This window comes from Pseudonaja textilis, chromosome 4 (genome assembly GCF_049901715.1).
Source record: "Pseudonaja textilis isolate UNSWEBS1 chromosome 4, rPseTex1.2, whole genome shotgun sequence".
Lineage (NCBI taxonomy): Eukaryota > Metazoa > Chordata > Lepidosauria > Squamata > Elapidae > Pseudonaja > Pseudonaja textilis.
Genome location: NC_141993.1, coordinates 90224001 through 90237385, shown reverse-complemented (window position 1 = coordinate 90237385; position 13385 = coordinate 90224001). Strand labels below are relative to the sequence as shown.

At 45.7% G+C, this 13385-nt stretch overlaps 1 protein-coding gene across 4 annotated transcripts in view; it reads left to right on the top strand.

The window, feature by feature from the left end:
* The first annotated feature begins 295 nt into the window (after positions 1-295).
* Positions 296-13385, top strand: part of ARMC9 (armadillo repeat containing 9) — a 106335-nt gene continuing 93245 nt past the window's right edge. For all 4 annotated transcript variants that reach the window (XM_087933707.1, XM_087933706.1, XM_087933709.1 and 1 more), the window contains exons 1-3: positions 296-401; positions 10393-10467; positions 13008-13133. In XM_087933707.1, coding sequence (XP_087789833.1) covers positions 10414-10467; positions 13008-13133 — 180 coding nt within the window. In that variant the 5' untranslated portion in view covers positions 296-401; positions 10393-10413. The remainder of the gene's footprint in view (positions 402-10392; positions 10468-13007; positions 13134-13385) is intronic.

Genomic DNA, 13385 nt, shown 5'->3' with positions numbered 1-13385 from the left:
TGGGGAATTCTGGGAGGTGAAGTCCACCCGTCTTAAAGCGGTCAAGGTTGAAGGAGGAGTTTGTAGGAACCCTTTGCTCAGTGTGTTGTGGCTCCCAGCTTCCCCTTCCAAAAATGGGGCGCCAGGAATTCCATCTATAGGGAATAATGGAAGGCCCTCAGGATATCGGAAGGGCGCCGGCCTTCCCTTCCAGAATCGCCGTTGCTAGGAGACGCCGTTTTTCCCCCCCCTCCCCATCCCGGACCTCGCAGAGTCACCTGACCAGACGCCTCGTCGCCCATTGGCCGCGAGTAAAGCCACGTGACCCTCGGCGCCTCCTGGAAAAAGCGGCCCAGTCGCCGTTGCTAGGCGACAAGGAGCGAGGGAGGTTGTGGCCTGGTCGGCCTTATCCGTCGCGGCAGGTAAGGCGGGCGATGCCCACCGCCCACCCCGCCGCTGGGAGGACCCGTGGAAGGAACTCCCGGGCCCGTCGGGTGTGGGCGATGGGAAGCCGCCTCTCCGACGCCCTGCTCCGGCTCGACACCGTGTTGTGCCGGACTACAACTCCCATGCTCCACAGCCATCCCGGTGCGGGGGTGGTGGTGGCGGGGGCTGCTGGTCCTTGGAGTCCAACACCCAATGGGAGGGCGGGGAGAGGCGTGCTAATCCCCGCAGCGACAAATCCCTCAGCCATCGTCGTGGGGGGAGCATGGAGGTTGTAGTCCCATGCATCTGATGGGCCAAATAGTGGGAGGGGGGAGTGACTTTGAGTGGCACTCTGCATATGCTCAGGGTAATTGCCTAATGACGTGTTCTTGACCAGCCAAGGAGGCCAAATGGTTTCTCAGCATCTCTGCTTGGGAAAGCTTTACCTGTTGAGCGTCTACCTGTTCCAAGACAACACATCAGTACAGGTAGTCCTCGACTTATGACCACAATCGAGCCCAACGTTTCTGTTTTAAGTGGGCCATTTGTTAAGTGAGGTCATTTGTTAAGTGAGTGTTGCCCCATTTTAGGGCCGTTCTTGCCACGGTCATTAAGTGAACCACTTGCCGGTGTTGTTAAGTGAATCTGGCCTCCCGTTGGCTTTGCTTGTCAGAAGGTTGCAAAAGAGGATCACGTGACCCTGGGACACAACAGCGGTCACAAGTATGAACCAATTGCCAAGCATCTGAGTTTTGATCACATGACCATGGGGAATGCTGCAAAGGTCATAAGTGTGAAAAATAGTCATAAGTCACTTTTTTCAGAGCTGTTGTAACTTTGAACGGTTGTAAGTCGAAGGATTACCTGTAGGTTTGCAGAGCTTGGAGGTTAAAACAAAAGGCTTTGGAATTGGAATCTGGACCTGGTTTGTTAAGAGTTCAGGGGAAAAAAATAGTTTCTTGGCACAAAAACAGCACACAAAAAATTAAAAATCAACCCCCTCCAAGAGTTAAGCTATTTTTTTTTTAAAAAAAATTACTTTTAAATGCCTCTTTCTGTACCGCTAGTATTTCTAAATTACTATTTCACAGATGAACAAAGGAATAATGAGCATTTGCAAGTTATTTAAGATCCCCTCTTGATCTTCCTTCTTTTCTCAAAATATTCTGGTAATTAGCATCAGTTTAGAAGGGCCGTACTTTTCCAGCATGCTATCACCATGTTTGCTTAATATGTGAAACCATAGTTTACTTAATTATGCTTTATTAAACTTAATTAGCTCAGCCATACAGTGCATTAAAATGTTAATAAGCAGTTTATGCTAGCCAGATGCACAGACTCCGACGTCATAGTTGGAAACCATGATTTATATAATTTGTGAAACAAACTGACAGGTATGTTAAAAACAAGCTTGAATGCAAAACCTGGGTCCGGCAAATTTCCTTTATTTGAGGTTGCTGCACGTTCTCCAGTAATTTGTGCCACAAAATGGCAAAGTTACATTGAATTTGTCCTTTGCCCTTTCATGAAAAAGGAAGTCTCTACAAGAGGTGAAACTTAGCACTAGCAGAAAGACCCTTTCAATGGATGAACGAAAAGGGAGCCAGAATTTGTGTGGTTAAACAAGGCAGTTATTAAATGAGTCCTGTCTGGTTTTACAAGTAGACCTCGAGTTACGGCCACAATTGAGCCTCACATTTCTGTTGCTAAATGAAACATTTGTTAAGTGAGTTTTGCTTCATTTTACAACTTAAGTGAATCACTTGCATGTGGTGACCCAGGATCAGATACAAAAGCAACAAAAATCACAAAAAAACAGGTGAAGTCCCTTTAATTCCTTCAACTTGGCTTCAAAGGTCCAATTATCATTGACTGGAGAAAAAAATTCCCCCACAAACAGTTGTGAAAAGGAAGAAATGCCGTTCAAACTCGAAATACAAATAAATTATAAATAGAAAAAAACAACAGAAATCACATTGAAGCAATTAATGAGATAAGGCAAGATAAGGGCTTGAAGACGTCCACAGATATCGAAATACGCCAGAACTCAGATAAGAACTAAACGACTAGAATTATTTCAGGCTTTGCTTCCAGCACTGGGCCATGCACAGTTAGTTTGTCCTTTTAAACAGTCCTCACAGCTGCAGCCCATGAAGGGGATCAGGGCCCGTTCCTTCCCTGTAGACCATACCATTCATGTTTCTCCCTTATCTGCTCCTCCTTGCGTGCCCTAGGGCGAAGAGGGGATGGGCCTGAATGCCTAGCTGGCCTGTGCCCTTCCCCAGTTTCCTCCACAACTACCAAAACCACACTCCCACTCCCTGTTGGCTGTTCCTCGGAATACGACACTGCAGCTGTTAACAGTAGTACGGCTGTTACATGAACCTGGCTTCCCCATTGACTTGGCTTGTCAGAAAGTCTCAAAAGATGATCACGTGACCGCAGGACACTGCAGCCGTCATAAATATGAGTCAGTGGCCAAGCATCTCAATTTGGATCACTTGACCCTTGGGATGCTGCAACGGTCATAAGTGTGAAAAATGCTCCTAAGCCGCTTTTTTCCATGCGGTTGGTTGTCAGCTATGGAAGGACAAATATACCCCGATGCAATGGAGCTGTTGTAACTTTGAATGGTCACTAAATGTCAAGGACTAGCTGTGTTACATATTTGCCATGGTGGTTAAACAAATCAGTACGGTTAAGTGTGTCACGCAGTTGTTTAGTGAATTACACAGTTGTTAAGTGAATCCAGCTTCTCCCATTCCTTTTGCTTGTTGCAAACTGGTGGAGAAGATCGCCCATGGAGGTCCACATGACCTGCAGCAACCCTCCTTAAATACATGCCAGTTCCCAAGCACCCACATTTTGATCCTGTGACCACGGGGATGCTGGGATGGTCAGATAATCAGAGTTGGAAGGGACCTTGTAGATCATCTAGTCCAACCCTCCCGCCCAAGCGGGAAACCCTACACCATTTCTGACAAATGGCAGCCCAATCTCTTCTTGAAAGTCTCAAGTGATGGCGCTCCCACAACTTCTGAAGGCAACTTCTGTTCCATGGGTTGATTGTTCTCCCTGTCAGAAAATTTCTCCTTATTTCCAGGTTGAATCCCTCCTTGTTCAGTTTCCATCCATTGTTCCTTGTCTGGCCTTCAGGGGCTTTGGAGAATAGCTTGACCCCCTTCCTCCTCTCTGTTGGCAGCCCCTCAAATATTGGAAGATGCTCTCCTGTCTCCCCTGGTCCTTCTCTTCCCTAGACCAGCCAGGCCCAGTTCCTGCAATCATTCATCGTATGTTTTAGCCTCCAGTCCCCTCATCCTCCTGGTTGCTCTTCTCTGCACTCTTTCTAGAGTCTCAACCTCTTTTTATAGTGTGGTGACTAAAACTGGATGCAGGTGTGGCCTTCCTAAGGCTTTACAGAAGGGTCTTAGTACCTCCCTTGATCTCGATTGTATCCCTCTGTTAATGCAATTTAAGATTGCATTGGCTTTTTTGGCTGCTGCTGCACACGGCTGGCTCCTATTTAGCCGGTTGTCCACTAAGACTCCAAAATCCCTCTCACAGTTCCTGCTATCGAGCCTGGTTCCACCGAGTCTGTATGTGTACTTTTGGTCGTAAGTTTGAGGACCGGTCCCTTTTTTCAGTCCCCTTGTACCTTCAAATGGTCCCAATACAAAAGAGTTGCAATGCGGAGGGCTTTGATGGAGGAAGGAAAAAAGGCAGAAGAAAAATAACCAGATATGGCACAGTCTGATCCTTAGAACTGTGGCTGGAAATACAGAATTAAGGTACAGTTGAGCCCTTGTTAACACTTTTGACTGATGAAAGTGCCGAGTTTCATTTCATTGTATAATTAAGGGAAAATATCCGTGAGCTTTGTTTGATTCATGGTGATCCCTAGGCCGATCTGTGTATTTTTCTGTGTATTTTTCTTGGCAATGATGTGAAATTGCTATGCTGTTGCCTTCATTTCTGATTTCTTTTTTAAAAAAAGAAAAATTTCACTGTTTAGCTTATATGTGTTATATTTTTTTCTGGTGGTGGTCCCACGAATACCCTTCTAGAATCTCTCCCTGCTTGACTTGAGAAAGTTAAGCAACCTTTTGAGAAAGGTTGATTGTGCAATTTATACATGGCATAATTTATGTAAGTGTGAAAAACAGCCTTAAGTCGCAGGTTTCAGGGATGTCCGCCACTTCGAACCGTCTAAATGAACAGTTACAAGTTGAAGACTACCCGTATGGGGTCTCTTTTGATACCCATAAAGCACGGGTGTCAAACTCGATTTCATTGAGGGCCGCATCAGGGTGGTGTTTGACCGAAGTGGTGAGTGGGGCAGCTCGACATCACTCATGGATTCCTTGTGTGTCCAATCACGCTTGGCCAATAAATAATTCTAATTCTAATGATGGGGGCACCTGCAGTGGCCCCGGGCAGGGCTGGGGGGGGATCCTTCCTTCCTTTCTTCCTTCCTCCCACCCTCCCTCCCTCCCACCAACTCACCCACCCACCTGTCTGTCCACCTACCTACCTGTCTATCTTATCTATCTACCAACCTACCACCCATCTGTCTGTCCATCCATCCATCCATCCATCCATCCATCCATCCATCCATCCATATAAGTCTTAACTGCTATTGCCCTTCCTTCCTTCCTTCCTTCCTTCCTTCCTTCCTTCCTTCCTTCCTTCCTTCCTTCCATGCATCCATCTATCCACCCATCCATCCATCCATCCATCCATCCATCCATCCATATAAGTCTTAACTGCTATTGCCCTTCCTTCCTTCCTCCCTCCCTCCCTTCCTTCCTTCCATGCATCCATCCATCTATCCACCCACCCATCCACCCATCCATCCATATAAGTCTTAACTGCTATTGTCCCTTCCTTCCTTCCTTCCTTCCTTCCTTCCTTCCTTCCTTCCTTCCTTCCTTCCTTCCTTCCTTCCTTCCTCCCTCCCTCCCTCCCCCTCCCTCCCTCCCTCCATCTCATCCAACTCACCCACCCACTGTCCTGTCCACCATATACCTGTCTATCTTATCTATCTACCAACCTACCACCCATCTGTCTGTCCATCCATCCTTCCATCCATCCATCCATCCATCCATCCATATAAGTCTTAACTGCTCCTGCCCTTCCTTCCTCCCTTCCTTCCTTCCTTCCTTCCTTCCTTGCATTCATCCATCTATTCACCCATCCATCTGTCCATCCACCTACGTACCTGTCTATCTTATCTATCTTCCTACCTATCTACCTACCTATCATCTACCTATCCATCCATCCATCCATCCATCCATCCATCCATATGTCTTAAGTGCTATTGCCCTTCTTTCCTTCTTTCTTTCCTTCCTTTTCCTTCCTTCTTCCTTCTCCTTTCTTCTTCCTTCCCCTCTTTCCTTCTTTTTCTTTCCTTGCTATCTTCCAATCTTTCCTTCTTTTTCTTTTTCTTTCCTCTTTCCCTTTCTCCTTTCCTGCCCCCCCCATCATGCCTCCTGCAGCCCTCTGCCAGTGAAAACGGGGCACAGGGGGTGCCCACGGCCCTCCCAGGCCCCATTTCCGACCGTCACAGCCCCCTGCAGCCCTCTGTTTTGGCTAGCAGAGGCACCACGGATCGGTCCTTTGCTGTTTTCAGGCCGGCCCCAGGGCCACATGTAAGCACCCCGCAGGCCGGAATCTGTCCACGGGCCTTGAGTTTGACACCCTTGCCATAAAGCCTAAGGTGTGCCAACCAGTTTGGTGTTAGTGGTGAGGGCACCAGGCTAGAAGCCAGGTGATGGTAAGTTCTAGTCCTGTTTTAGGCACAAAAAATGACCTGGTGACTTTGGGGGCAGTTATCTCCCAGCCCACAATAGAATAGAATAGAATAGAATAGAATAGAATAGAATAGAATAGAATAGAATAGAATAGAATAGAATAGAATAGAATAGAATTCTTTATTGGCCAAGTGTGATTGGAGTCAAGACTTGGCTTCAAAGGTCCAATTATTATTGGAGAAAAACTCCCACTTGCAAAAAGGAAGAAATTCCGTTCAAACTCAAAATACATATAAATTATAAATAGAAAAAAACAACACAAACCACACTGAAGCATTTATTGAGACAAGGCAGGATAAGGCTTGAAGACGTCCACAGACGTAGAATAGAGTAGAGTAGAGTAGAGTAGAATAGAATAGAATAGAATATAGAATAGAATAGAATAGAATAGAATAGAATAGAATAGAATAGAATAGAATAGAATAGAATAGAATTCTTTATTGGCCAAGTGTGATTGGACACAGAAGGAATTTGTCTTGGTGCAAATGTTCTCGATGTACATAAAAGAAAAGAGACATTTGTCAAGAATCATCAGGTGCAACACTTAATAATAGTCAATGGGTACAATAAGCAATCAATCATACTAGGAAACAATCAATATAAATCGTAAGGATACAAGCGACAAAGTTACAGTCATACAGTCACAAGTGGGAGGGGATGGGCGATAAGGAGTGATGAGAAGATTTAATAGTGATAGTAGTGCAGCCTTTGTAATAGTTGGACAGTGTTGAGGGAATTATTTGTTTAGCAGAGTGAAGGTCCAACAACATGCATTGCAGCCAATGGATGGACATTTGGTTCATCTGGGGAAAAAAAAGTGGTACCTGCATTTGTGGCAAGAATGCTAGGAAGCAACAAAGAAGTAAAAATAAATGCTGGGCCATGATAGAAATATTAGAATTCCTGTATTTAAAAAAAAATGATATTTATAGTACGGTCTTGGAGTTCATGCATCATTATGGCAGTGTATTTTGCCATTGCTGTTTTCTGGGATAACAGAATACCAGAGTTGGAAGGGACCTTGGAGGTCTTCTAGTCCAACCCCCTGCTGAAGCAGGAAACTTATATCATTTCAGACAAACGGTTGTTCACTCTCTTCTTAGAAACCTCCAGTACTGGAGCATCTCCAGCCTCTGGAGGCAAGTTGTTCCACTGGTTAATTGTTCTCACAGTCAGGAAATTTCTCCTTATTGGAAGATGCTATCATGTCACCCTTAAGTCTTCCTTTCCTTAAATTAGACCTACCCAGTTCCTGCAACCGTTCTTAGTATGTTTTAGCCTCCGGTGCCCCAATCTTCTTTGTTGCTCTTCTCTGCACTCTTTCCAGAGTCTCAACTTCATTTTTTTATATTCTGGGATCCAAATCCGAAGTTGATGGTTTTCAACTTTTCATTTTGGGGGGATAATGTCCCATTCCAGGATGAAGCAGGACTGACCCGCCTTAGCTTTTTAAATCGGCCAACCCTTATTAGCTAAATGCTGCCACCTGCTTGAGCTTTCAAGAAGAACTAGCAAGTGTTGACCTACAAGAGAGGCAGGAAACTGAACAGACTTAGGGCGGTTTCTAGAACAGCGGTCACCAAGCGGTAGGCCAGGGACCACCGGTGGTCCATGAGAAAATTTTGGTGGTCCGCAGAGAAATGTCACCCCTCCAAAACATCCCCCTTCCCAAAGCAATTAATCCAGGCTGGGCGGGAACACAAGGCTGCACCACCCGCATGGACCGCGGGAACACAAGGTTTGCATCGCTTTGTGAACAACACGTGGTAGTGAGGGGAGCGGGGAAAGGGTGGAGGGGCGACTTTTATTGGAAATCAAAAGAATTCAAGATCGGAGGCATTAGGCGCGAAAATCCCATATGCAAAGTTGTTGTGGCTCCGGGCTTGGATTCAGCTCCTGTGACTGATATGAGTTCAAGTGAGGAGGTCATGGCAGAAAAATATGAGCCGGCATGGCTCAGTGATTGGACTGATAACCAGGATGAGGAGATGGACGTGACAAAGGACGACAGACCTGATGTATTAGAATTGTCAGGACCTTTGAGCTCCTCTGGTTCCTTATCTGATCAACAGCCGGGAATGGCTGACAGGGAAGTTTTGAGAGAGTCTTCTAGTGGAGATGAGAACTTGGAAAATTTGTGGTTAAATGTAAAAAATAGAAGAGGGTTGAGAAGGCAAAATCAGCTGGAACGAAGGAGGAGGGCGAGTCAGTAAATTAGCACGTTGCCTCAATGAGTATAAAAGGACACAGCTGGGCTGGTACATTTTGCCAGGAACAAAGTGACTATTTGAGTGAGGATGTTACAGCAAGAAGCTCTGAGACTGGAGATTTATTGCCAGGACTGGTTTGCCGGGCAGAGTAAAGATTTATGCTGTGGTTTCTGCCAGCCATTATCTTGTAAGACTTCTTTCCGTTTGATTTAATTGTGAAACGGCTGCTTTCTGCTTTGTTCGTTTGAATTTCGAAGGGGAGTCATAACACAAAGTTACGGCAATGTTCCCACCCAGAGTAGTTCAAACTGGCCATCCCATCTGAAATGCGTATAATGTCATGGGAGGGGCACCTTCAGCTGGTGTTTGAGACATCTGGCTCCCCAGGAGAGTTGACCTTGTCTTGGATAGATAAGAGGCTACAGCTGCAAAAATAAGCAAGTAAGCATAGTCAAGAAAGTTTGCGCAAGTTTTACATTTCACCATTGCAACCCTCCAGCATTCTTCCCCCCCCCACCCCGCCACCCTGCCCCACAAAGCCCAGTTAATCCCCCCTCCCATTTCTATGGCAGCCGGAAAGACCAGCGGAAGAAGGATTCTTGGAGGCTGACATGAAGTCACTTTTTTTCAGTGCCATTGTAACTGAACAGTCCCTAAATGAACTGGTGTAAGTCGAGGACTACCTGTATTTTTAGAAATCGGCAGCTTTTGCCAAGGTAGTCAAAACCGCTCTCCTTTTAAAAGGTGAGCTTGAGCTGCCAGTTTGAAGAAAGAGGGCAGGCTGAATGCTTTTTTTTTAAAAAAAAAATCACGGGATAGAAGAGGGCAGACTTACGACCACAATTAAGCCCAACAGTTCTGTTGTTGAGTGAGACATCTGTTGAGTGCGTTTTGCCATATTTTACAACCTTTCTGTCGTGCGCCTGTCAAGAGTCTGAATCCGAGGAGGAATACGAACAGCTGACAGGAAGTGGGAGCATAGCTCTGTTGGCTGTGGAGGAGGCTGGGGAAGGGCAAAGTCCAGCTGGGCAGAGCAGGGGAGAGTTAAAACAAGGGAGAGGGAGTTCAGAGGAAGACCCAGGCCTATCCGCTCTTCATCCTAGGGCACACAAGGAGGAACAGAGAAGGGAGCAATGGGGGTTGCGTGGCTTACGGGGGAGGAAAGGGCCCTGATTCCCTTCATTAGACACAGCTGGGAATGAAAGTTTATAAGAACTGAATGCTGACTGCGGCAGTTGCTGGGAGCAAACGTTGAGTTTATCCTGTGTTGTTGTTGCTTATTTGTCTTCCTGGCGTCATCCCAACCATGTGAGTTTTGCCGTGCCTTCATGTCTGGAATTCTTGCTTCTGCCCTGCCAAACTCATTACTTCAGCTTTGTTTGTTTGGACTTTTAAGTTACAGTTTTTGTTGACCACGTTTGGGACTTGATTCTCTGCAGCCCAAGGCTGTTCCTGGGGAGGGTTTTTCTCCAGCCCAGAAGGTCACCCGGACATTGGGGGCCAAGTTGGAGCTAACAAAGAGACACTTCCTGATTATCTGACTGCGTTGCCTTTGTGCCACGCTCCTTTGGGTCATCACACTTTCTTGCCACAGTTGTCGAGTGAATCCCTGCAGCGGTTAAGTTAGCGACACGGAATTTTGCTTGTCAGAAGGCTGCCAAAGGGAAATCGCGGGACACGGCAACCGTCATAAATATGAGTCAACGGCCAAGTGGTGCTCTTGCTAACTTTGGAACAGCATAAAAAAAAAATGGGGGACTGGGTTGTGTCCGGGGCCTCCTCTCCACTCTTTCCAGTGAAAAACCTCTTCCCCCTGCAACCTGCAGCCTGTCCAGCCCCACTTACAAATAACCGGATTCAGATATGAAAAATATCGCAGCGATTTGAGAGACTGCTTTGAGATAACGTACTGCAAAAGCTTTATCCAGCAGCATGTTCAGCCACCCGTGTTCGAATTGTATTGGCAGGTTATCCTTGTTTGACGTTTGATGATGGGGGACGTACTTGCTTATGAAGCAGAGCTGCTGGGAATGGTGAAAGAGGTAAGTTTGTCTGGGTTTTTGACACCTGCCGGCCCCAAAGGTTCACCTCTACCCCTGGGGTGGAAGCTGCTGCCAAGCCCTTCGCCCCGGATTTATTTATAAATCCAACGGGTAGGCCAGCCATTTTGTAATTTCTCCCTGTGCGTGGTTGACAAATTAAAAACACATCCTGTAAAATAAAAACAGAGCGTGAGATAATATGGAGACTAAAGAAACAGATGCTCCTTCATTTATCCCCACAGTTGAGGCCAGCCTTTCTGTTGTTAAGCGAGACACTTTTTACGTGACATTTGCTCTTCTTTCTTTCTTTCTTTCTTTCTTTTTCTTTCTTTCTTTCTTTCTTCCTTCCTTCCTTCTTCCTTTTTACTTTCTTTTCTTTTCTTTCTTTTCTTTCTTTCTTTCTTTCTTTCTTTCTTCCCTTTTCTTTTCTTTCCTTCCTTCCTTCCTTCCTTCCTTCCTTCCTTCCTTCCTTCCTTCCTTCCTTCCTTCCTTCCTTCCTTCCTTCCTTCCTTCCCTTCCTTCCTTCCCTTCCTTCCTTCCCTTCCTTCCTTCCTTCCTTCCTTCCTTCCTTCCTTCCTTCCTTCCTTCCTTCCTTCCTTCCTTCCTTTCCTTCCTTCCTTCCTTCCTTCCTTCCTTCCTTCCTTCCTTCCTTCCTTCCTTCCTTCCTTCCTTCCTTCCCTCCCTCCCCTCCCCTTCCTTCCTTCCTTCCTTCCTTCCTTCCTTCCTTCCTTCCTTCCTTCCTTCCTTCTTTCTTTTTAAATCTTAAATTTTTATTAAGTAAACATTAAAAATGGTTGAACACAGTGCAACTTTCTTGGCCATCATTTTGGCCATACATACTATAGCAGGGGTGTCCAACCTTGGCAACTTTAAGACTTGTGGACTACAACTCCCAGAATTCCTCAGCCAGCAAAGCAAAGCTGGCTGAGGAATTCTGGGAGTTGAAGTCCACAAGTCTTAAAGTTGCCAAGGTTGGACACCGCTGGGCTATAGCATAGAAATACAGTAGATATAACAGTTAATTTTCCCCTTTTTCCCTACATTGTTAATTTAATGCTGGTTAAATATTTGTTTCCATTTACATTTATAGAATTGAATTGTTTATTGTCGTTTTACGGATATACACAGTATACCTCCAATGAAATTCACCTAATACCCAGAGACCAGACTCAACATGCACACAAACATGACAATCCCCAAACAACCTCCCCGCCCACCAAAATTCCCCGCCTCCTAAAAAACACACAAGCATTCCACACAACAGACCCCAGTGATCCTATCCAACAGCTCACTAACGGTGGTCCTTAAGTTCACTGTTAAGTGCAATTATAGCTCTGGGATCAAAAACTGCTCAGAAAAAGTCTGGTCCGAGTTATATACATATTTACAACCTAGCTTCTTTTCCATCGCCTTTTTCCCCTTGTAGTTTTTATGTTCATATCATATTTGTCCATTATATTTCATTTTTCTTTCACTTGCAAAACTTTCATTCCTATAAAGCGTCAACAACTACTTCTTTATCTTGACTTCAGCCATTGATAACATTTTACTCCAGGCTTCACGGTACTCTGTCTCACGCTTATCCTTCATTTCTAGAGTTTGTCCATCTTTGCACATGTTACCACCTTTCTTGCTACCGTTGTTAAGTGAATCCCTGCAGTTGTTAACTTAGGAGCACAGTAGTTTTTGTTAATATCCAAAAGTGCTTTTTTTTTTTTTTTTTTTGCAAGAGGCAACTGGAGTTTATGGTTTTTCTTTGAAGACGTTTCGCTTCTCCTCCAAGAAGCTTCTACAGCTCTGACTGGTGGGGAATGGAAGGATTTCTATTCCTTACAGACATCTGGTCATTTGTATCCTTTAGAGGGTCGTTGAGGCCACTTGGAGGTTTGTCTGGGTCCTCGGGGTGCTTTTTTTTCAAGACACAACTGGACTTCCTGTTTTTTTCTTTTAAAAACTTTCGCTTCTCATCCAAGAAGCTTCTTCAGCTCTGACTGGATGGTGGGGAATGGAAGGATTTATACTCCTTGCAGAAAAGCTGGTCATTTGCATCCTTTAGACGGTCATTGAGGCCACTTGGAGGTTTATCTGTGTCCTCAGGGCCACCCGAGTAGCATGAATGGGCGTGGAGCCTGCTTGGAACTGCTAAAACGACTGAGTTGCAGGCTGCGTTTGGTAATTCCAAGGAGGCTCCACATCCATTTGTACTATTCAGGTGATTCTGAGGACGCAGACAAACCTCCAAGTGGCCTTAATGACCCTCTAAAAAGGAGGCAAATGACCAGCTGCCTGCAAGGCATATAAACCCTTTCATTCTCCACCATCCAGTCTGAGCTGAAGAAGCTTTTCTGATGAGAAGTGAAACCTCTTCAAAGAAAAAACCAGAAAGTCCAGTTGCCTCCTGAAAAAAAAGGCACCGTTGGGACAACCCTGACTTGGATGACTGAGAGTCTCCTTTGACATTTTCGCTCAATATTTCTTCGCCGACAGTCTCTTAATGGGAAACGTGTCACAGATTCTCCTTCTCCTTCTTGCCTTCGCAGTATTTGGACTTTGCTGAATTTGAAGACACGGTGAAAACATTTACCAAAGAATGTAAAATAAAAGGGAAACCACTCCCCAAAACTAGAAGCAATTCCGCTAAAGACTCCAAGGCTCTAATCATTCAGGTAATGCTTCCTTTATGAGGGGTGGGTATGTCATCATCATCGTTGTCATCAACAAGAGTTGGAAGGGATCGCGGAGGTCTTCTATTCCACCCCCACTACTCAAGCGGGAGACCCTATACCCATGGTACCTAGCCTTTTTGGGCTCCTGTGCCCAAAATTGTGCGCGCGCTTGCATGCCAGCACCCAGAAGGCAATGCGCGCGTCCCCCCCCCATGTCCCCCGCACATGCACGCGCAATCCCCCACTCCCGCC